Raw genomic sequence first — 23,940 nt, forward strand, 5'->3', positions numbered from 1 at the left:
TGTACTCCGAGCATGCACTCACCAACTGGCAAGTGTCTTCACTGACATTTTCGACCTCTCCCTGTCGGAGTCTGTAATACCAACATGTTTCAAGTAGACCACCATAGTCCCTGTGCCCAAGAAAACTAAGGTAACCTGCCTAAATGACTACCGACCCGTAGCATTCACGTCTGTAGCCATGACATGCTGTGAAAGGCTGATCATGGCTCACATCAACACCATTATCCCAGAAACCCTAGACCCACTCCAATCTGCATACCGCACCAACAGAACCAAAGATGAGGCAATCTCTATTGCACTCAACACTGCCCTTTCCCACCTGGACAAAAGAAACACCTATGTGAGAAGGCTATTCATTGACTACAGCTCAGATTTCAACACCATAGTGCAAAGCTCATCACTGCATACCGCAGTTAACGACCCTGGGACTAAACACCTCCCTCTGCAACTGGATCCTGAACTTTCTGACAGGTAGCAAGGTAGCAACACATCCGCCACGCTGATCCTCAACACGGGGGCCCTTCAGGAGTGCGTACACAGTCCCCTTCTGTACTGCCTATTCACTCATGACTGCACAGCCAGGCACAACTCCAACACCATCATTAAGTTTGCTGACGACACAACAGTGGCAGGCCTGATCACCGACAACGATGAGACGTCAGAGACCTGACCGTGTGGTGCAAGGACAACAACCTCTCCCTCAACATAATCGAGACAAAGGAGATGATTGTGGACTAGATTTGGCATGGGTCCTCAGATCCTCTAAAGGTTTTACAGCTGCACCAGCAAGAGCATCCTGACGGGTTGTATCACTGCCCCCCCCCCCCCCCCCCCCCCCCACTATGCTTCTGCTACTCTGTTATTATCTATGCATAGCCACTTTAATAACTCTACCTATATGTACATACGTACCTCAATTACCTCGACACCGGTGCTCCCGCACATTGACACATTGACTCTGTTCCGGGTCCCACTGTATATAGCTCCACTATTGTTATTTACTGCTGCTCTTTTAAATATACATATTTTTTCTTAAAACTGCATTGTTGGTTAGGGCTTGTAAGTAAGCATTTCACTCTACACCTGTTGTACTCGGCGCATAATACAAATAAAATGTGATTTGATCCCATCCAGTTGGTGGCGACAATACACCTTTTCGGGTTGTCGTCCTCCATGAAACCCACAGAAGAAGAAGAATGGCTTCCTCTGAAACGCATGATGATTCTACGCACAGCAATTAGCTTCGGACTCAACTAGAATGTTCTAGTACCGTTACATTCTTGTACAGTATTAAAGGGCAGCGAAATAAGAACCAACTTTAACATTGTGACAGTCGGCGTCTTGAACAAACAGGCGAGTATATGAGACCAAAGTAAAAAGAGCAGCCCAGCTACGTCAAACTGCCTGACATGTTGTTTACTGTGCTAACAGTAGCTAGTAGGATAGTTTTATTTCTGGCTTTGTAGCCTACCCAAGACCTTTGCTGTAGCTCTCAAAATAGCTAAACCTAGCTAACGTTATTCTGTATGTGCTTGATATTTATGTGACAACTTTCATAGCCAGCAACTTGCTCGCTGTTAGCTAGGCCTAGTATCAGGGATAAAAAGTCCTATTCTTCGTCACTTACCTAGCTAACGTTCGTTACAACCACTTTAATACCAAATCGGGCTATGGAATGTGTCGGTGGTCAGGAACCTGCGGCTCTTTAAATGCCCCGTAGCTGCTTCCTGGAGATCTAGCTAAAATTAGTATTTCAAGTTATCAATAGACGATAGAATAATACTGATGGTATGTCAGAACTTGTAGAGCAGTTTGGAACCTTAATTGCAATCAGCAGTTAATTGAACGTTAAAGTGCATAGGTTGATTTTGCTTTCTGACCACAATTCAGTGCCAAATTTGGGGAATAATACATTGACAAACAAGTTCTGGAATAATTTCACCCATTTTTCTCATCAGCACAGAGCATCATGGCAGAAGACCAACGCAACAGGAGACATCCCCAAAACCTCCAGGGTGTCCTTCGATTGGCTGTGGAGGCTGGCTCTGCTGCAGATGGACCCGCCCTCCCTGAACCCATGTCAGAGGAGGTAATGGTCCTTCTTAGTCACCTCCCAGGTCGTCTTCATTACAGATGACTGTGTAGATCAGCAGATCTCACAACAACTTGTTACATTGACAACCAATTTTACATTGACCGTAATGTCACTTTTGTTACAGAGGAAAGAATGGTTGAAAGGAGCTCTTGCGGAAGTGGCCAAAGGACAGAACAGCGAGGTGGAACAAATGAAGGAGTGTATGCGTGTTCTGCTGAGAGATGGAGGGTGTGAGAGGGGGAGAGAGGGAGAGGAGGAAGGAGAGGATGAAGAGGGGGAGACAGAAGGGGCACTGGAGTTTCTCTCAGAGCTGTGTGAGAACCTAGACAATGCCAGAGGTGAGACATGCCAAGAAACAGGTGCTGATGTAAATAAATTACACTTCAGCTTGTGACCCAAAGGAAAGATTCCACTGTCTTTGATGGACCCTAGTTAAAACAATATCAAATTCAACTTTAAGTTGCTGTAGTTTTATACATTGCATTCGGAAAGCATTCAGACCCCTTGACCTTTTTTCACATTTTGTTACCTTATTCTAAAATGGATTAAACTATGTACAATACCCCATAATGACAGCAAAAAAACTGAAATATCACATTTACATAAATATTCAGACTCTTTACTCAGTACGTTGTTTAATCACCTTTAATAGCAATTAGTAACTCATCTTTTTGGGTATGACGCTACAAGCTTGGTACATGTGTATTTGGGGAGTTTCTCCCATTCTTCTCTGCAGATCTTCTCAAGCTGTGTCAGGTTGGATGGGGAGCGTCGCTGCACAACTATTTTCAGGTCTCCAGAGATGTTCAATCGGGTTTAAGTCTGGGCTCTGGACTTGTCCCGAAGCCACTCCTGCGTTGTCTTGGCTGTGTGCTAAGGGTCATTGTGAAGTTGAACCTTTGCCCCAGTCTGAGGTCCAGGGTGCTCTGGAGGAGGTTTTCATCAATGACCTCTCTGTACTTTGCTCCGTTCATCTTTCCCTCGGTCCTGACTGATCGCCCAGTCCCTGCTGCTGAAAAACATCCCCACAGCATGATGCTGCCACCACCATGCTTCACTGCTGAGATGGTGCCAGGTTTCCTCCAGATGTGATGCTTGGCATTCAAGCTAAGGAGTTCAATATTGGTTTCATCAGACTAGATAATCTTACTTCTCATGGTCTGAGAGTCTTTAGGTGCCTTTTGGCAAACGCCAAGCGGGCCTTCACTCCTTTTACTGAGTTGTGGCTTCTGTCTGGCCACTCTACCATAAAGGCCTGATTGGTGGAGTACTTCAGAGATGGTTGTCCTTCTGGAAGGTTCTCCCATCTTCACAGAGGAACTGGAGCTCTGTCAGTGACCACCGGGTTCTTGGTCACCTCCCTGACCAAGGCCCTTCTCCCCTTATTGCTCAGTTTGGCCAGGTAGCCAGCTCTAGGAAGAGTCTTGGTGCTTCCAAACTTCTTCCATTTTAAGAATGATTGAGACCACTGTTCTTGGGGACCTTCAATGCTGCAGTCATTTTTTGGTACCCTTCCCCCAGATCTGTCCTTCGACACAATCCTGTCTCGGAGCTCTATGGAATTTTCCTTCATTCTCATAGCTTGGTTTTTGCTCTGACATGCACTGTCAACTGTGGGACCTTTATATAGACAGGTGGGTGCCTTTTCTAAATCATGTCTAATCAGTTTAATTTACCACAGGTGGACTCCAAGTTGTAGAAACATCTCAAGGAATATCAATGGAAATAGGATGGACCTGAGCTCAATTTCGAGTCTCATAGCAAAGGGTCTGAATAATTATGTAAATAAGGTATTTCTGTTTATTCTTTTTAATATATTTGCAAACATTTCTAAAAACCTGTTTACTCTATCATTATGGGGTAGAGTGTGTGATGAAAAACATTTGTAATAAATTTGAGTAAGGCTGTAATGTAACAAAATGTGTAAAAAGTCAAGGGGTCTGAATACTTTCCTAATGCTCTGTATATTATAGTAAAGACAGATCAACATAGACATGAATGACAAGTTCTATTCATTAATAATAATACTGTGTGTATTGTCTCTGGTCTGTCTGTGTGTCAGACCTGATGACCCTGGGTGGGTTGGACCTGTGTATGTCGCAGTGCTTGAACCATCCTCAGGGCAGCGTGAGGTGGCGTGGTGCCCAGCTCATCGCCTCCTGTGCCCAGAACATGCCCCAAGTGCAGTGCCACTTACTCAGCAAGGGGGCGCTACCCAAACTGCTACAGCTGACTGACTCAGATCCCCACCCCACCGTTCGAGTGAAGGCCCTCTACGCTGTCTCCTGTAAGTGTTGCCCCTTGGATAGTTCTATTCATTAATAATAATACTGTGTGTAAACAATATGGGGAGCACATTCAGGGCAGCGTGAGGTGGCGTGGTGCCCATCATCGCCTCCTGTGAACATGGTGCAGTGCCAACTCAGCAAGGGGGCGCTACCCAAACTGCTACAGCTGACTGACTCAGATCCCCACCCCACCGTTCGAGTGAAGGCCCTCTACGCTGTCTCCTAGTGCCTATCAAAAGGCAAGGTTAACATATCAAAAGGCAAGGTTAACATATTGCTAATATCTCCTGTTCCTCTCAGATCTAAGGGAGGTTCTGCTGGCCTGGGTGTTGCTGATAGGAGTTCATTTAGATCTGAGCAGTAGTGAAGTACCACACAGTAACTCTTTCTCTCACTCCATCAGGTCTGGTGCGGGAGCAGGAAGTAGGTCTCCGGGCCTTCCTCTCTCACGATGGCTTCTCTGTGCTGATGAGAGGCATGCAGTCTGACAACGAGAAACTGAGGACCAAGTCGTCTTTCTTACTCCTCAACCTGCTCACAGTCCACCCAGAGCATAAAGGTGTGTGACTAACAGGTCCTCTGTCTGACTGCGAGACTCATTTGGAGACTAGAGACTGTCTCTGTTTGCAGCTGTGTGTTGTTATTGGTGGAGACTAGAGACTGTCTGTTTGCAGCTGTGTGTTGTTATTGGTGGTGTCTAGAGACTGTCTGTTTGCAGCTGTGTGTTGTTATTGGTGGAGACTAGAGACTGTCTCTGTTTGCAGCTGTGTGTTGTTATTGGTGGTGTCTAGAGACTGTCTCTGTTTGCAGCTGTGTGTTGTTATTGGTGGAGACTAGAGACTGTCTCTGTTTGCAGCTGTGTGTTGTTATTGGTGGTGTCTAGAGACTGTCTCTGTTTGCAGCTGTGTGTTGTTATTGGTGGAGACTAGAGACTGTCTCTGTCTGACTGCGAGACTCATTTGGAGACTAGAGACTGTCTCTGTTTGCAGCTGTGTGTTGTTATTGGTGGAGACTAGAGACTGTCTCTGTTGCAGCTGTGTGTTGTTATTGGTGGAGACTAGAGACTCTCTGTTTGCAGCTGTGTGTTGTTATTGGTGGAGACTAGAGACTCTCTGTTTGCAGCTCTGTTTGCAGCTGTGTGTTGTTATTGGTTGTCTAGAGACTCTCTGTTTGCAGCTGTGTGTTGTTATTGGTGAGACTGTCTCTGTTGCAGCTGTGTGTTGTTATTGGTGGAGACTAGAGACTCTCTGTTTGCAGCTGTGTGTTGTTATTGGTGGACTCTCTGTTTGCAGCTGTGTGTTGTTATTGGTGGAGACTAGAGACTCTCTGTTTGCAGCTGTGTGTTGTTATTGGTGTGACTCTGTTTGCAGCTGTGTGTTGTTATTGGTGGAGACTAGAGACTCTCTGTTTGCAGCTGTGTGTTGTTATTGGTGGTGTCTAGAGACTGTCTCTGTTTGCAGCTGTGTGTTGTTATTGGTGGAGACTAGAGACTCTCTGTTTGCAGCTGTATGTTGTTATTGGTGGAGACTAGAGACTGTCTCTGTTTGCAGCTGTGTGTTGTTATTGGTGGAGACTAGAGACTCTCTGTTTGCAGCTGTGTGTTGTTATTGGTGGAGACTAGAGACTCTCTGTTTGCAGCTGTGTGTTGTTATTGGTGGAGACTAGAGACTCTCTGTTTGCAGCTGTATGTTGTTATTGATGGAGACTAGAGACTCTCTGTTTGCAGCTGTGTGTTGTTATTGGTGGAGACTAGAGACTGTCTCTGTTTGCAGCTGTGTGTTGTTATTGGTGGTGTCTAGAGACTCTCTGTTTGCAGCTGTGTGTTGTTATTGGTGGTGTCTAGAGACTCTCTGTTTGCGGCTGTGTGTTGTTATTGGTGGAGACTAGAGACTCTCTGTTTGCAGCTGTGTGTTGTTATTGGTGGAGACTAGAGACTCTCTGTTTGCAGCTGTGTGTTGTTATTGGTGGAGACTAGAGACTCTCTGTTTGCAGCTGTGTGTTGTTATTGGTGGTGTCTAGAGACTGTCTGTTTGCAGCTGTGTGTTGTTATTGGTGGAGACTAGAGACTCTCTGTTTGCAGCTGTGTGTTGTTATTGGTGGAGACTAGAGACTCTCTGTTTGCAGCTGTATGTTGTTATTGATGGAGACTAGAGACTCTCTGTTTGCAGCTGTGTGTTGTTATTGGTGGAGACTAGAGACTGTCTCTGTTTGCAGCTGTGTGTTGTTATTGGTGGTGTCTAGAGACTCTCTGTTTGCAGCTGTGTGTTGTTATTGGTGGTGTCTAGAGACTCTCTGTTTGCGGCTGTGTGTTGTTATTGGTGGAGACTAGAGACTCTGTTTGCAGCTGTGTGTTGTTATTGGTGGAGACTAGAGACTCTCTGTTTGCAGCTGTGTGTTGTTATTGGTGGAGACTAGAGACTCTCTGTTTGCAGCTGTGTGTTGTTATTGGTGGTGTCTAGAGACTGTCTGTTTGCAGCTGTGTGTTGTTATTGGTGGTGTCTAGAGACGATCATGCTGTGTCCTCCTGATGTAAGAAATGATTTGAACTGGGTTATTTAGATCATAACTATATAAATGTGTCCTTGTGTGGCAATGTACTATCTCTCCCTCTCTCAGATACAGTTCTCTCCATGGGTATGGTGCAACAGCTGGTGTCTGTTCTACGCACGCCCCACTCCTCCTTCCACGAGCACGTGCTCGGCGCCCTCTGCTGGTAATACATGTGAACACACAGAGGAAAATGTCTTGAAAGTTGCAATGTCTTCTCAATGGAGCTTCAATAAAACAAACGCTCTCTGTCTGTAGCCTGGTGGAGGAGAGTCCTCTGGGTCTGAGGGACTGTCAGAGCCCTACCTTGGGGCTGGAGGAGATGCTCAACCAGCGGGCGGAAGATCTGCAGGGGAGAGAGGAGTGTCAGGTAGGTACCCCTACACACTTTTCTCCACTCTTCTCCTTCTTTCACTTCCCGTGTGACTCATGAACCTCTCCATCTCTCTAAAGGCGTCGTCCGATTGCTTCCCATCTGGAACAGTTTGTGTATATATTATGAGGTTTTGTGATGTTTTTGGTCTTCGGCGAGGGTTCGGCTGTTCATGACCTTTTTTCTCAAGGCAAAGTGAATTTCGGTAGCTGAAGTCTATGCCCCTTCGTCAGTCTTAAATGAAGTGTTAATCCTTCAACGACAGACTCGTTCACATGCACATTTTATTTTTATTTTTTAAATACTGCACCAAACATCTTAACTAGATGTAAAATTGCGCAACTAAACGTCAAAAGTAATAACATAACTTAAGTTATCGTAGATGAATTCAGAGTATTTTGAGGAAGTGTAAACTGACTACAGCATCTCAAGATGGACAAACGGGACTGTTGCCACTTTTTTTCTCGTTTTTCAAGCAACTGTCTTTGAAGGGAGGAGGACAGTGGTCTGGCTAGACGCCATCCGAAGCCTTAATACCACCCCTCTGTCACTCCCCATGTGTCTCCTCTCCATCTCTAATACTGTCCCTCTGTCACTCCCCATGTGTCTTCTCTCCATCTCTCTAATACCACCCCTCTGTCACTCCCCATGTGTCTCCTCTCCATCTCTAATACTGTCCCTCTGTCACTCCCCATGTGTCTCCTCTCCATCTCTAATACTGTCCCTCTGTCACTCCCCATGTGTCTCCTCTCCATCTCTAATACTGTCCCTCTGTCACTCCCCATGTGTCTCCTCTCCATCTCTAATACTGTCCCTCTGTCACTCCCCATGTGTCTCCTCTCCATCTCTAATACTGTCCCTCTGTCACTCCCCATGTGTCTCCTCTCCATCTCTAATACTGTCCCTCTGTCACTCCCCATGTGTCTCCTCTCCATCTCTAATACTGTCCCTCTGTCACCCCCCATGTGTCTCCTCTCCATCTCTAATACTGTCCCTCTGTCACTCCCCATGTGTCTCCTTTCCATCTCTCTAAAACCACCTTTTCGTTCTGGCCCTCTTACTCTTCCCACCGGTCTTTCCCCTCTCTCAAGGTGCATCACTAATAACATGGAATAATGTATTGATTCCCCAGTCTTTTGCCTGGTATATATTGTTACTTATTTGCCACTAGGCTGCATCTTGTCTGATTTCCTTCCTCTGGTATCCTCTTTATAGGAAGAGTTGGAGTTCTGCAAGCGCTTGCGTTCTGCTTGTTTCTGCAGACGGCAACCTGACGACAGTGGAATGGATCGCTGAAATCCAACTGGTCCTCCACTTCTCCTGCAGTGCCGTCATTGGCTAGGAGACATAGGAGGACATTATTTTAAATTAAATTAACTCCTTGAGGAAAATCTGCTGATGTCGTTGTCCCTCTAGACCCATGTTACAGGGTGGCTGGATCTAAGAGTGTAGCAGGCTTTAGAGAGCAGAGGGTGCTTCACTAATCACTGTCACCAGGCGACGCAGATAAACTTCTATCTCTTGTGTTCAGTCACTTCTACCATGTCCAGTCTATATATCATTATGATCTACACCTGACTACTTCCTGCTGACCTCTTGACCTCTTGCAAAAGAGCTTTCTAACTTCTAAGGTGTTTTCCTGCTTGAATAAAGATACAATATTTTATTTTCTGAAAGCACCGTAAGTCATTTCTGAACATTTCTTCGGGTTATCTTGACCTTTGGATTCTGGCCCAACAATCCCTCAGATTCCACACACAAAATATCAGATGTCACATTTAGTGATGATGCGATTTCACAGCCCCGTCACCATTTATATATCTGGCATAGTGTGACGTTACTTGGTAATAATTGGTATCCTCTTGTATTTGTTACAATTATTTACTAAGTGACCGTGTTACCCAATAACTAGTTAAGTAATTTACACTGTTAAACTACATAAAATAGTTCTTATGTTTCTGAATAAATAGCAGGTAATTAGGCTGTAAAATAAAGCGTTACCCATTTAGCAGCTTTCAGCTTCATTAGTCAGATGTTTTATTAGAATCCATTTTGATCGAGTTTCACTACCCATAAGGCATTTCTGTTGGCTTCTTGTGTTTGGCTTTAATGACTGTCTTTCATTCAGAATGTCCACCGTTTGTCGATGTTTTGTTGAGATGTTTCTGTCTATAAACATAATGGGTGACTTGCAGAACGTCTGAAATAACATGAGATAATAACACAACTTTATTTTTCATCCCCATTTCATCATGAATAAATTAACATTTTATTTTTTCATAAGGGACTTCATTTCTGAGAATCGTCTCTTCATATCAACAGACCGTTATACAGAATGTGTTTGATAAATCACAACTAACAAGGGAAGTGCATCATCTCAAATCATGTCTTTAAGACCGTAGGACTGTTTTCACAGACAGAGTGAAGGAGAATGATATTTCTAACTTTATTCTGGACTATGGAAAATACTGTCAAGTCAGTCTCATGTCAGTCCTTGCATCTATCTGTCTGAATTTTGGCAGTGGTTATGTTTCCCATCCCTGAGCTTTCTCAACAAACGGACAGACTGTCCTGATACTCTGAGGTTTAGTTTAATAAAGAGGATTTTCTTTGGGGGGAATCTTCCTTTTTCAACTTCTTTCTGCCTCATTCTCAGTCTAGTCTCAACAAACAGCCTGAAGTTCCTATAGCTGCCGACTAGTCAGAGAATGGTAGTCCCAAGTTTGCTTTCCATGGCAACGTCCTGATTCTCCACCCTTTTCCAGAATTGTGCACTTAACCACTCCCTGTCATTGATTTAAAAGCGTGAGATTAGTATAAGTAGGCTGGAGGGAGTTTCCACCATTGTAATGTCCATGTGAGAAAGGGGACAGTTGTTTGTACACTTCGGGAGCAGGGTGGAAAATTGGGACCTGGCCCCTATCTCACATGACCCCTTAACTAAGATTTCTTCCATTTGGCAAACTCATCCCCGCCCTCCGCGGCCTTGATGTCACCCACGGCGATCAGCAGCTGCGCCAGGTAGTACGTCGTCATGACGATGTGCCTGCCGTGCTCCAGGGGCTCCGTCACTTTGAAGGTCTGCAGCGCCAGCGTCAGGTCAGAGGTCATGAAGATCAAACTGCCCAGCATGATCAGCGGTCGGCGGGTGCGAACCGCCAGCGTAGCCATCAGGACGATCAGAGCCACGTACACCCCGACGCCGGGAGTCAGGGCGGCCGCGTCCGGCGTCTTCTGCAGGAAAGGGAAGAGGTAAGCGTAGAGGCCTCCCCCCAGCAGCCACAGGAGCAGGCAGAAGAAGTAGGACAGGGAAGAGGAGGAGCTGGGGGAGGAGTAACGAGTGGAGAGGAAGGTGAGGGAGTAGAGCAGGTGGGCCAAGGCGAAGGAGGCCATTCCTGAGGAGAGGATTAGAGAGACAACAACATTACTTTATTGCCTGTATTCTACCTGAAATAGAGATTTGTCTATGTGCTTTATCCTCCCCAACAAGACAAGCAGAGCGGTTGGAGCAGACAGTCAGCTGCAGTGCAACACCCCAAGAGCAGCAGTTGTGGGTTGAGTGTCTTGCTCAAGTGCACAACAGCAGTTGATGTCACCATTTATTGATATGTTACCAGGTAAGTTGACTGAGAACACGTTCTCATTTGCAGCAACGACCTGGGGAATAGTTACAGGGGAGAGGAGGGGGATGAATGAGCCAATTGTAAACTGGGGTTTATTAGGTGACCGTGATGGTTTGAGGGCCAGATTGGTAATTTAGCCAGGACACCAGGGTTAACACCCCTACTCTTACGATAAGTGCCATGGGATCTTTAGTGACCCCAGAGAGTCAGGACACCCGTTTAACGTCCCATCCAAAAGACAGCACCCTACACAGGGCAGTGTCATCAATCACTGCCCTGGGCCATTGTTTTAGACCAGAGGGAAGAGTGCCTCCTACTGGCCCTCCAACACCACTTCCAGCAGCATCTGGTCTCCCATCCAGGGACTGACCAGGACAAACCCTGCTTAACTTCAGAAGCAAGCCAGCAGTGGTATGCAGGGTGGTATGCTGCTGGCATACCTTACCATATTAGCCATACATGGTTTATAGTCATTGAAGTATGTCAGAGTACTCCAGTGATGTTACACACCAGCCACCCTCCAGTCAGACATGGGATTCAAACTGCCAACCCTCCAATCAGACATGGGATTCAAACTGCCAACCCTCCAGTGACATCCAATCAGACATGGGATTCAAACTGCCAACCCTCCAGTGACATCTAATCAGATATGGGATTCAAACTGCCAACCCTCCAGTCAGACATGGGATTCAAACTGCCAACCCTCCAGTCAGACATGGGATTCAAACTGCCAACCCTCCAGTCAGACATGGGATTCAAACTGCCAACCCTCCAGTCAGACATGGGATTCAAACTGCCAACCCTCCAGTCAGACATGGGATTCAAACTGCCAACCCTCCAGTGACATCCAATCAGACGTGGGATTCAAACTGCCAACCCTCCAGTGACATCCAGTCAGATATGGGATTCAAACTGCCAACCCTCCAGTGACATCCAATCAGACATGGGATTCAAACTGCCAATCCTCCAATCAGACATGGGATTCAAACTGCCAACCCTCCAGTCAGACATGGGATTCAAACTGCCAATCCTCCAGTGACATCCAGTCAGACATGGGATTCAAACTGCCAACCCTCCAGTCAGACATGGGATTCAAACTGCCAACCCTCCAGTCAGACATGGGATTCAAACTGCCAACCCTCCAGTGACATCCAGTCAGATATGGGATTCAAACTGCCAACCCTCCAGTGACATCCAATCAGACATGGGATTCAAACTGCCAACCCTCCAGTCAGACATGGGATTCAAACTGCCAACCCTCCAGTCAGACATGGGATTCAAACTGCCAACCCTCCAGTCAGATATGGGATTCAAACTGCCAACCCTCCAGTCAGACATGGGATTCAAACTGCCAACCCTCCAGTCAGATATGGGATTCAAACTGCCAACCCTCCAGTGACATCCAGTCAGATATGGGATTCAAACTGCCAACCCTCCAGTGACATCCAGTCAGACATGGGATTCAAACTGCCAAACCTCCAGTTTCTGGCTTGCCCTCTCTAACCTCTAGGCTATCTGCCATGTCTGCAGTGTCTGCAGGACTTTATCAGTAGCAGTAGAAAAAGCTCTCGTTACCATGGAGAAACAGCTCTGGCCATATAAGGCAACAGTCTCCGCCTGCCGAGAAGATCAGGCCCCCCGCCACGCCGAGGAGACTCCTCCCCCCTTTGTAGCTCAGCACCAGGAGAGCCAATGAGATGACAGGGGCGGCCTTAATAGCCGCAGCGAAGATGGAGGGGGAGGAGTCAGGGATCCACAGATAGAAGTAGACAGCGATGGCCAGGAAGAACGGCGAGAGAGAGAGTAGTAGAACACAGTACTGAAAGAGAGAGAGAGAGAGAGAGAGAGAGAGAGAGAGAGAGAGAGAGAGAGGAAGGGGAGACGAGAGGAGAGGAATAAGGGAGGTAGTTAATATGAGAGATTTAAAAGAATGACATTATTATACATTAACACAAACAAGTGTTTGTGTGTGTGTGTGTGTGCATGCGTGTGTGATTAGAGGTAAGGATCATACCGTGTTCCTGCGCTGTCTTCGGTCATAGGCGGCTGTTTCAAGGATGTCCATCTCTCTCAGAACCAAGAGCTGTGTGTATCTGGGCTGTACCGGTTTCCTTCAGTCCTGCCTCCTTCCAGAGGATTTCATGTGTTTCTCTTTTCCTCTGGACTTCCTTGTCTCTTCTCTCTCCACTGGTTCAGTCTGTCTGAGTGTGTCCCTGTCTCTTGGTGCCGGTCGACATTGAACTTTGGACCAATCACAGTGACACGTTATCTGTCAGATTGCTCAGTTATAATCAATGCCCAATGTCTCCTCCTCTCAGTTTTCAACTCTGCCAGTAGTGACCCTTGGCCCATCCAACTAGACCAGATAAGTGACATCATCAACTTGAGGGTGAAGACTGGGCCAGAGCCATGTATTAAGACATGGCTCTGAACCGGGCTGTGTTCAGCAGGACACATGACTCTGAACCGGGCTGTGTTCAGTAGGACACATGACTCTGAACCGGGCTGTGTTCAGTAGGACACATGACTCTGAACCGGGCTGTGTTCACTAGGACACATGGCTCTGAACCGGGCTGTGTTCAGTAGGACACATGACTCTGAACCGGGCTGTGTTCAGTAGGACACATGGCTCTGAACCGGGCTGTGTTCAGTAGGACACATGACTCTGAACCGGGCTGTGTTCAGTAGGACACATGACTCTGAACCGGGCTGTGTTCAGTAGGACACATTACTCTGAACCGGGCTGTGTTCAGTAGGATACATGACTCTGAACCGGGCTGTGTTCAGTAGGGCACAACGCTGTGGAACGTATGTAGAACAAATATGCTAGCCTGGGTGCCAGTCTGTCTCGGCTCTACTGCCAATTCCTAATGGAATTTAGTAGTCAAAAGTGCAAACAGATCTGGGACCAGGCTACAAATATGTCCCTCTGACATGCAGAATATGGACTTGTGTCAGTAGCCAATGTCAGATAGCATGGCTATTACCTTGGGGACAGTCCTTACAACAATCCCCGTACAATATACAATCTCTATCAGCATCTCATCAAAACCATTCTTCTCATCATTTCCTGCCTCAAGGTTGTAAATAAAGACAAGTATTAGTTGGTATGTGATACATTTTGGGGAATAGAGCGACTCACTCTACTTAAAGTGTGTCTATCCACCACTGTATGCAACAGTCACCAGCAGTACTTAGTTTGTCCACACAGTGGCAGTAGATACATTCAGTCATACCAACACTAAGGGTTCTAACCCTAGTTCTATGAACAATAGTGAACCTGTAGTGAACCCAGAACCCTACCACCAAGAGGGTCAACTAGCCTGTCGGGTCAGGTGATCTAAGGGCAGAATAGGTCATTAACTAGCAGGATGCCGGTATGACGTCACACACAGACAATGTTGTAATGGTATTCCTTTGATGCTTCTACGACTGTGTTGCCACTGGAGGCAGCATGTGACTTAGGCTACTGTGTACATTGTACTGTGTACATTACATTGTCCCACATTCAGCTGTAATCACTTCCGTGTGTGGCGCAGCTCATAGACTTTGCTGTGTCCATTACAAGACCAACAGAAATTGTGTTGATCAAAATATAGATAAAATCCATCAAATATATTATCAGTCAGATAACGGCAGTATAGTTATCATTCGGTTTGTCCATAATCTATGACTTGTTCAGGTAGTTTCCTTTCACTGCCAGCTCTTCCTTTCACGGCTGCTAAACTTTGTGAAAATGTGTGGGTTCAAAAACAAAACCCACAACAATTTCACTGATACAGGGACTAATAATTAACATATTCTCTCAGAGTCGGACTTTGACCCCTACCTTTCCCACAATCCTCTGAGAAGGGGTGTCAGTTGGAATGTAGATTGCGAAGGAGAAGGTTTGGAGAGAAAGAGAGAAAGAGAGCAGGGAGAGGAATTCACCGGTGAGTAGCAGTGAACGTTGTTAAAAGGAGAGTTTTGAGGACCACCAGAGTAGATAGGGTCTAGGTACTAAGAGAAGGCCTTGAAAAGATGAAGAGCTGAGAGAGAGAGAGAGAGAGAGAGTAGATAGGGTCTAGGTACTAAGAGAAGGCCTTGAAAAGATGAAGAGCTGAGAGAGAGAGAGAGTAGATAGGGTCTAGGTACTAAGAGAAGGCCTTGAAAAGATGAAGAGCTGAGAGAGAGAGCGAGAGTAGATAGGGTCTAGGTACTAAGAGAAGGCCTTGAAAAGATGAAGATCTGAGAGAGAGAGAGAGAGAGAGAGAGAGAGAGAGTAGATAGGGTCTAGGTACTAAGAGAAGGCCTTGAAAAGATGAAGAGCTGAGAGAGAGAGAGTGAGAGAGAGAGAGAGGGAGAGAGAGAGAGAGAGAGAGAGAGAGTAGATAGGGTCTAGGTACTAAGAGAAGGCCTTGAAAAGATGAAGAGCTGAGAGAGAGAGAGAGAGAGAGAGAGAGAGAGAGAGAGAGAGAGTAGATAGGGTCTAGGTACTAAGAGAAGGCCTTGAAAAGATGAAGAGCTGAGAGAGAGAGAGAGAGAGAGAGAGAGAGAGAGAGAGAGTAGATAGGGTCTAGGTACTAAGAGAAGGCCTTGAAAAGATGAAGAGCTGAGAGTGAGAGAGAGAGGGAGAGAGAGAGAGAGAGAGAGAGAGAGTAGATAGGGTCTAGGTACTAAGAGAAGGCCTTGAAAAGATGAAGAGCTGAGAGAGAGAGAGAGAGAGAGAGAGAGAGTAGATAGGGTCTAGGTACTAAGAGAAGGCCTTGAAAAGATGAAGAGCTGAGAGAGAGAGAGTAGATAGGGTCTAGGTACTAAGAGAAGGCCTTGAAAAGATGAAGAGCTGAGAGAGAGAGCGAGAGTAGATAGGGTCTAGGTACTAAGAGAAGGCCTTGAAAAGATGAAGAGCTGAGAGAGAGAGAGAGAGAGTAGATAGGGTCTAGGTACTAAGAAGAGAAGGAGAGGGCCAGTCTCTCTGGCACCATGGGGAGGTGGGTGGTGTGAGGTGTGAGGTCATGAGAGAAGGAGAGAGCCAGTCTCTCTGGCACCATGGGGAGGTGGGTGGTGTGAGGTCATGAGAGAAGGAGAGGGCCAGTCTCTCTGGCACCATTGGGAGGTGGGTGGTGTGAGGTGTGAGGTCATGAGAGAAGGAGAGAGCCAGTCTCTCTGGCACCATGGGGAGGTGGGTGGTGTGAGGTCATGAGAGAAGGAGAGGGCCAGTCTCTCTGGCACCATGGGGAGGTGGGTGGTGTGAGGTGTGAGGTCATGAGAGAAGGAGAGAGCCAGTCTCTCTGGCACCATGGGGAAGTGGGTGGTGTGAGGTGTGAGGTCATGGGGAGGTGGGTGGGGTGAGGTGTGAGGTCATGGGGAGGTGGGTGGTGTGAGGTGTGAGGTCATGAGAGAAGGAGAGAGCAAGTCTCTCTGGCACCATGGGGAGGTGGGTGGAGTGAGGTGTGAGATCATGAGGGAAGGAGAGAGCCAGTCTCTCTGGCACCATGGGGAGGTGGGTGGAGTGAGGTGTGAGATCATGAGGGAAGGAGAGAGCCAGTCTCTCTGGCACCATGGGGAGTTGGGTGGAGTGAGGTGTGAGATCATGAGGGAAGGAGAGAGCCAGTCTCTCTGGCACCATGGGGAGTTGGGTGGAGTGAGGTGTGAGATCATGAGGGAAGGAGAGAGCCAGTCTCTCTGGCACCATGGGGAGTTGGGTGGAGTGAGGTGTGAGATCATGAGAGAAGGAGAGAGCCAGTCTCTCTGGCACCATGGGGAGGTGGGTGGTGTGAGGTGTGACGTCATGGGGAGGTGGGTGGGGTGAGGTGTGAGATCATGGGGAGGTGGGTGGAGTGAGGTGTGAGGTCATGGGGAGGTGGGTGGAGTGAGGTGTGAGGTCATTGGGAGGTGGGTGGAGTGAGTTGTGAGGTCATGGGGAGGTGGGTGGAGTGAGGTGTGAGGTCATGGGGAGGTGGGTGGAGGGAGGTGTGAGGTCATGGGGAGGTGGGTGGAGGGAGGTGTGAGGTCATGAGAGAAGGAGAGCTCCACTGTCAGTGGGAATTATCAACTCATATACTTGTCTTCTCTTGTCTTCTTTCTCACCAGGAACCATGACTGACATGTTGCCAGTGATGAGAATTGGAGTTGTGGGATATGGACATTTAGGTCAGTGGTGTATTCCTCCTCTCTTCCTCCCTCCTCACCACATCTCATATGTTCTCACTGTGGAATGGATTCATTTATTAAATGTAGTTTTACAGGGAAGATGCACATTCATCAACATTACTATAAAAGTGCCAGCCGGCTAATTTTCAGCTGCAGTCCCTGGGTTGATTGCTGTGGTCAGTCTGTGTCAGTAGGTCCCATCTTCCTAAATCATACCACTTTACAACAGGGTCATTCATTTACAGGCCCTCGAGGGCCTAAGTACTGCTGGGTTTCTTCTCTGTCTGATTGTTCATTGATCAACTAATGTACTGATTGGGCGGAGAGTTCACCAGGTTCATGTTCTGTTTGACCTTTTATCTACAGATGTAGGATCTTAATTTGAGCCAGTTTGCTACAGCAGGAAAATAATCCTGCAGCAACAGGAAATGTGGATTATTATGTGTATTATTATTAAAGGACATTTTTTTGTTAGGGAAAATCAAGTCTGAAATTTCAGGGTGGAAATTACAAACTTCAGAAGACTTTTTAAAACTGAAATACACTACAAGTTGTCCTGCAACAGGGTGATCAAATTTAGATCCTACATCTGTACCTACTGGTATTCATAATGTTGATTGTATATTTATGATAGGCCTTTTGTTGTATTCATGGTTTTCAGTTTGTATTGCCTACTACTGTATGTAGTACTCGATACCACATAATAATGGCCAGAACGGAGCAAACGGAATGGCATCGAACACCTGGAAACCATGGAAACCATGTTTTATATGCTTGTTACCAATCCACTAATATCGCTCAAGTCATTACCACAAGACTGTTCTCCCCGATTAAGGTGCCACCAAACATCCTGTGATTACACAGGCAGCCCAATTCTGATATTCCTTTCAACAATTGGTCTTTTGACCAATCAGATCAGCTCTTTGCCAGTAAGAGGACAACATATCAGAATTGTTCTGCCTGTGTAAACACTGCCCATTCAAGGTGAACGTGTTGAACTTTCAGGGCAGTACCTTGTGGAGCGGCTCCAGAGAGAAGGGGCCCAGGTGGGCCTGACACTGGTCTTTGTGTGGAACAGAAACACTGACAAACTCAGGGAATCAGTGGCTGAGGAGCTCATTCTACACAACCTCCCAGACTTTACAGACAGGTAGAGAGCCACGTCACACACACACACTGTAATGTGTGTTATGTCATGTGCACAAGTAACGTGTGTGTCTGTGTTCTAGGGGTGCTGATGTGATTGTGGAGGTGTGTCATCCCAAAATTGTAAAAGACTTTGGAGTCCAATTCCTCTCTAAGGCCCATTTTCTGGTAAGATCTCTCTCTCTCTGTTTCTATTTTCTAGTTAGATCCCTCTCTCTCTCTCTCTGTTTCTATTTTCTAGTAAGATCCCTCTCTCTGTTTCCATTTTCTTGTAAGATCTCTCTCTCTGTTTCCATTTTCTTGTAAGATCTCTCTCTGTTTCTAAAAACATCTAAATGAACACTTTAGAGCATTATCTCTTATTGAACATTCTTTAGCTAGCATGGATAACCTGGCAAAACACCTGGCATAACATGCCTATATAAATAAATGCTAACAGTATATGCTAATGACAACAGGATAAAAGGAGGATTTCCCTCACACACCAATCTGAAACACGTCAAGTTACAGTACGGAGGTAGTCCTTGAAAAGATTGTGGTCTAATTTCTTCTTTTAAAGTCATTTGTTACCCTGTGCACCAGAAATGAAGTAACTACTACACCCTCCCTCCCTCTCTCTCTCTCTCTCTCTCTGTCTGCCTCTGTTTTAGGTGGGCTCTCCTTCAGCCCTCTCAGACCCACAGCTGAACCAGGAACTGCGCCAGGCTGCAGAGCATCATGGGAGGACCCTATATATCCCCAGTGGTGCATTGTGGGGAGGCCAGGATATCCTGAGACTCAATGATAGTGGATCTTTAAAGGTGCCGGGAAGGAGGGAGGAGGAAAGAGGACTTAACAAATACAATATGTTCATTTATAAGGGATAGCATAGTTAATAGTTAAGTTGGTTACGTTATGTAGATAGTTAAGTTAATATATAAGAGTTAGTATAAGAGAATGTGTAGACCTCATCAATATGAGATTCAATTCAGATTGTTATTAAAGGTGAAGAAGGCCATTGTTCTCTATTTCGAATCTTCTGATATGTCAGAGTAGAGCATACAGAATGGTTATACTGGACAGAATGCTGTTACATACAGAATGGTTGTACTAGACAGAATGCTGTTACATAGAGCATGCAGAATGGTTGTACTGGACAGAATGCTGTTACATAGAGCATGCAGAATGGTTGTACTGGACAGAATGCTGTTACATACATAATGGTAATACTGAACAGAATGCTGTTACATACAGAATGGTTATACTGGACAGAATGGTTGTACTAGACAGAATGCTGTTACATAGAGCATACAGAATGGTTGTACTGGACAGAATGCTGTTACATAGAGCATGCAGAATGGTTGTACTGGACAGAATGATTGTACTAGACAGAATGCTGTTACATAGAGCATACAGAATGGTTGTACTGGACAGAATGCTGTTACATAGAGCATGCAGAATGGTTGTACTGGACAGAATGCTGTTACATAGAGCATACAGAATGGTTATACTGGACAGCATGCTGTTACATAGAGCATACAGAATGGTTATACTGGACAGAATGCTGTTACATAGAGCATGCAGAATGGTTGTACTGGACAGAATGCTGTTACATAGAGCATACAGAATGGTTATACTGGACAGAATGCTGTTACATAGAGCATACAGAATGGTTGTACTGGACAGAATGGTTGTACTGGACAGAATGGTTGTACTAGACAGAATGGTTGTACTGGACAGAATGCTGTTACATAGAGCATGCAGAATGGTTGTAGTGGACAGAATGGTTGTAGTGGACAGAATGGTTGTACTGGACAGAATGCTGTTGCATAGAGCATACAGAATGGTTGTAGTGGACAGAATGCTGTTACATAGAGCATACAGAATGGTTGTACTGGACAGAATGGTTGTACTGGACAGAATGATTTACTGGACAGAATGGTTGTACTGGACAGAATGCTGTTGCATAGAGCATGCAGAATTGTTGTAGTGGACAGAATGCTGTTACATAGAGCATACAGAATGGTTGTACTGGACAGAATGGTTGTACTGGACATAATGGTTTACTGGACAGAATGCTGTTACATAGAGCATACAGAATGGTTGTAGTGGACAGAATGCTGTTACATAGAGCATGCAGAATGGTTGTAGTGGACAGAATGCTGTTACATAGAGCATACAGAATGGTTGTACTGGACAGAATGGTTGTACTGGACAGAATGGTTTACTGGACAGAATGGTTGTACTGGACAGAATGCTGTTACATAGAGCATACAGAATGGTTATACTGGACAGAATGCTGTTACATAGAGCATGCAGAATGGTTGTACTGGACAGAATGCTGTTACATAGAGCATACAGAATGGTTATACTGGACAGAATGCTGTTACATAGAGCATACAGAATGCTGTTACATAGAGCATACAGAATGGTTGTACTGGACAGAATGGTTGTACTGGACAGAATGGTTGTACTAGACAGAATGGTTGTACTGGACAGAATGCTGTTACATAGAGCATGCAGAATGGTTGTAGTGGACAGAATGGTTGTAGTGGACAGAATGGTTGTACTGGACAGAATGCTGTTGCATAGAGCATACAGAATGGTTGTAGTGGACAGAATGCTGTTACATAGAGCATACAGAATGGTTGTACTGCACAGAATGGTTGTACTGGACAGAATGGTTTACTGGACAGAATGGTTGTACTGGACAGAATGCTGTTACATAGAGCATACAGAATGGTTATACTGGACAGCATGCTGTTACATAGAGCATGCAGAATGGTTGTAGTGGACAGAATGCTGTTACATAGAGCATGCAGAATGGTTGTACTGGACAGAATGGTTGTACTGGACAGAATGGTTTACTGGACATAATGGTTGTACTGGACAGAATGCTGTTACATAGAGCATGCAGAATGGTTGTACTGGACAGAATGGTTGTACTGGACAGAATGGTTGTAGTGGACAGAATGCTGTTACATAAAGCATACAGAATGGTTGTAGTGGACAGAATGCTGTTACATAAAGCATACAGAATGGTTGTAGTGGACAGAATGCTGTTACATAAAGCATACAGAATGGTTGTAGTGGACAGAATGCTGTTACATAGACCTTATTTTCTGCATTTTCCCAGAATCCCTACAAAAACGCCATTCATTTCCCCATAGACGTTGTCCAACGAACCATGGTGGAGTTAGTTCCTACAAAAAGACTTACTATTGCTCTCTATTCCCTTTAAATCTTAGAGTTTCTGTTGTATTACTGATGTACAAAACACACGTTTTCTAAATCCCTCCTCTGCCTCTGTTCCTCTCCTCTTTCTTTACTAATCTCACGCCCCTCCTCTCGTTGTTCGCTTGAAGGCACTGTTCATCCGGATGTCCAAGCACCCGTCATGTTTCCGTCTGACAGGAGACGTGCTGTCTGATTGGACAGAGGATGAGGGGAGGCGGGTCTTATTCAGTGGCTCCGTGGCAGAGCTCTGTCCCGTCGCCCCTAACAACGTCAACACCATGGCGGCAGCGGCCATCGCAGCGGGGACCCTGGGTTTCGCTGGCGTCCAGGGGGAGATTGTGTCGGATACGGCGTATGCAAAGCTTCATAAATAACCCAAGATTCAGAGTGCTCTTTTACAATGGGAATCACTGTAACACTATGGGCAGAACAAGCAAGGAGGTGGGCTTGTTCTGCCCATAGTGTTACAAAATATATTTCAATTAAGGAACCCCCACTCTGAAGCACAGCTGTGCAAGAACTTAATTCACTAATTACCATGTGGTGGAGGTCACTGGTGCCAATGGCTTCTCTCCATCTCCTAGACTAAGTGATTACCATGTGGTGGAGGTTACTGGTGCCAACAGCTTCTCTCCATCTCCTAGACTAAGTGATTACCATGTGGTGGAGGTGGAGGTTACTGGTGCCAATGGCTTCTCTCTCTCCTAGACTAAGTGATTACCATGTGGTGGAGGTTACTGGTTCCAAAGGCTTCTCTCCCTCTCCTAGACTAAGTGATTACCATGTGGTGGAGGTTACTGGGGCCAATGGCTTCTCTCCCTCTCCTAGACTAAGTGATTACCATGTGGTGGAGGTGGAGGTTACTGGTGCCAATGGCTTCTCTCTCTCTCCTAAACTAAGTGATTACCCTGATGTGGAGGTTACTGGTGCCAATGGCTTCTCTCCCTCTCTTAGACTAAGTGATTTCCCTGATGTGGAGGTGGAGGTTACTGGTGCCAATGGCTTCTCTCCCTCTCCTAGACTAAGTGATTACCATGTGGTGGAGGTTACTGGTGCCAATGGCTTCTCTCCCTCTCCTAGACTAAGTAATTACCATGTGGTGGAGGTGGAGGTTACTGGTGCCAATGGCTTCTCTCCCTCTCCTAGACTAAGTGATTACCATGTGGTGGAGGTTACTGGTTCCAATTGCTTCTCTCCCTCTCCTAGACTAAGTGATTACCATGTGGTGGAGGTTACTGGTGCCAATGACTTCTCTCCCTCTCCTGGACTAAGTGATTACCATGTGGTGGAGGTTACTGGGGCCAATGACTTCTCTCCCTCTCCTAGACTAAGTGATTACCATGTGGTGGAGGTTACTGGTGCCAATGGCTTCTCTCCCTCTCCTAGACTAAGTGATTGCCATGTGGTGGAGGTGGAGGTTACTGGTGCCAATGACTTCTCTCCCTCTCCTAGACTAAGTGATTACCATGTGGTGGAGGTGGAGGTTACTGGTGCCAATGGCTTCACAGTGCATACAGTGAGGAGGAACCCAGCCAAACTTGGAGCTGTAACTGGGAGTGCCACCTACAACTCCTTCTGGAGCAGCTTACTGGGTGGGTTCTGCTGTAGAAGGGTGTGTGTGTCTCTCGCATGAATCAGTGTGAGAACATGAAGGGTTGTGTTCTCTAACGGTCCATCCTCTCCTTTTCTTCTCTCAGTGTGTAAGGGACATGGTGGCCGGGTTTACTTGTGCTGAAGAGGGAGGGATTTCAGAAGACAATTCCCTCTACCAACCAAACACTCACAACACCATGGTACTGAAACACACACTACACAACATTACGGTACTGAAACACACACTACACAACATTACGGTACTGAAACACACACTACACAACATTACGGTACTGAAACACACACTACACAACACTATGGTACTGAAACACACACTACACAACATTACGGTACTGAAACACACACTACACAACACTATGGTACTGAAACACACTACACAACACTATGGTACTGAAACAAACACACTACACAACATTACGGTACTGAAACACACTACACAACATTATGGTACTGAAACACACTACACAACACTACGGTACTGAAACACACTACGGTACTGAAACACACTACACAACATTACAGTACTGAAACACACACTACACAACATTATGGTACTGAAACACACACTACACAACACTATGGTACTGAAACACACACTACACAACATTATGGTACTGAAACACACACTACACAACACTATGGTACTGAAACACACTACACAACATTACAGTACTGAAACACACACTACACAACATTATGGTACTGAAACACACACTACACAACACTATGGTACTGAAACACACACTACACAACACTATGGTACTGAAACACACACTACACAACACTATGGTACTGAAACACACACTACGGTACTGAACAGTCTGCAGTGGCTGTGTCTGTAGTTACTGATCATGTGTGAGCAAAGTTCGGCTTGCTTCATATAATATGGTGTGACTGTATCAGGAT

The 23,940-nt window shown here is 45.9% G+C and overlaps 3 protein-coding genes across 6 annotated transcripts; 2 read left to right on the forward strand and 1 right to left on the reverse strand.

Moving 5' to 3' along the window:
* Positions 1-1,158: 1,158 nt before the first annotated feature.
* LOC139402173 (hsp70-binding protein 1-like) lies at positions 1,159-9,590 on the forward strand. 4 transcript variants are annotated; one of them, XM_071146262.1, is made up of 8 exons: positions 1,159-1,353; positions 1,959-2,089; positions 2,220-2,433; positions 4,158-4,382; positions 4,787-4,942; positions 7,000-7,096; positions 7,189-7,300; positions 8,519-9,590. In XM_071146262.1, the coding sequence occupies exons 2-8, from the start codon at positions 1,970-1,972 to the stop codon at positions 8,597-8,599; spliced, it is 1,005 nt and encodes a 334-aa protein (XP_071002363.1). In that variant the 5' UTR covers positions 1,159-1,353; positions 1,959-1,969; the 3' UTR covers positions 8,600-9,590. The 4 variants fall into 4 exon arrangements, with proteins under 4 accessions (XP_071002363.1, XP_071002364.1, XP_071002366.1 ...); XM_071146263.1 differs by having other exon boundaries at positions 1,182-1,353; positions 1,964-2,089; XM_071146265.1 differs by having other exon boundaries at positions 1,183-1,353; positions 1,964-2,089; positions 7,006-7,096.
* A 524-nt stretch (positions 9,591-10,114) lies between these two features.
* LOC139402174 (lysoplasmalogenase TMEM86B-like) lies at positions 10,115-13,172 on the reverse strand. Its single transcript, XM_071146267.1, has 3 exons — positions 12,941-13,172; positions 12,502-12,745; positions 10,115-10,698 (listed from the first exon to the last, which is right to left on the reverse strand). Exons 1-3 carry the CDS (start codon positions 12,989-12,991, stop codon positions 10,244-10,246), a joined length of 750 nt encoding a protein of 249 aa, XP_071002368.1. The 5' UTR covers positions 12,992-13,172; the 3' UTR covers positions 10,115-10,243.
* A 1,583-nt stretch (positions 13,173-14,755) lies between these two features.
* Positions 14,756-23,851, forward strand: LOC139402167 (aspartate dehydrogenase domain-containing protein-like). The gene is made up of 8 exons (XM_071146259.1): positions 14,756-14,858; positions 16,999-17,058; positions 18,064-18,208; positions 18,288-18,372; positions 18,855-19,004; positions 21,549-21,772; positions 22,873-23,012; positions 23,118-23,851. The coding sequence occupies exons 2-8, from the start codon at positions 17,004-17,006 to the stop codon at positions 23,153-23,155; spliced, it is 837 nt and encodes a 278-aa protein (XP_071002360.1). The 5' UTR covers positions 14,756-14,858; positions 16,999-17,003; the 3' UTR covers positions 23,156-23,851.
* The last annotated feature ends 89 nt before the right edge of the window (positions 23,852-23,940 follow it).

This window comes from Oncorhynchus clarkii, unplaced genomic scaffold (genome assembly GCF_045791955.1).
Source record: "Oncorhynchus clarkii lewisi isolate Uvic-CL-2024 unplaced genomic scaffold, UVic_Ocla_1.0 unplaced_contig_1139_pilon_pilon, whole genome shotgun sequence".
NCBI classification, from domain to species: Eukaryota; Metazoa; Chordata; class Actinopteri; order Salmoniformes; family Salmonidae; genus Oncorhynchus; species Oncorhynchus clarkii.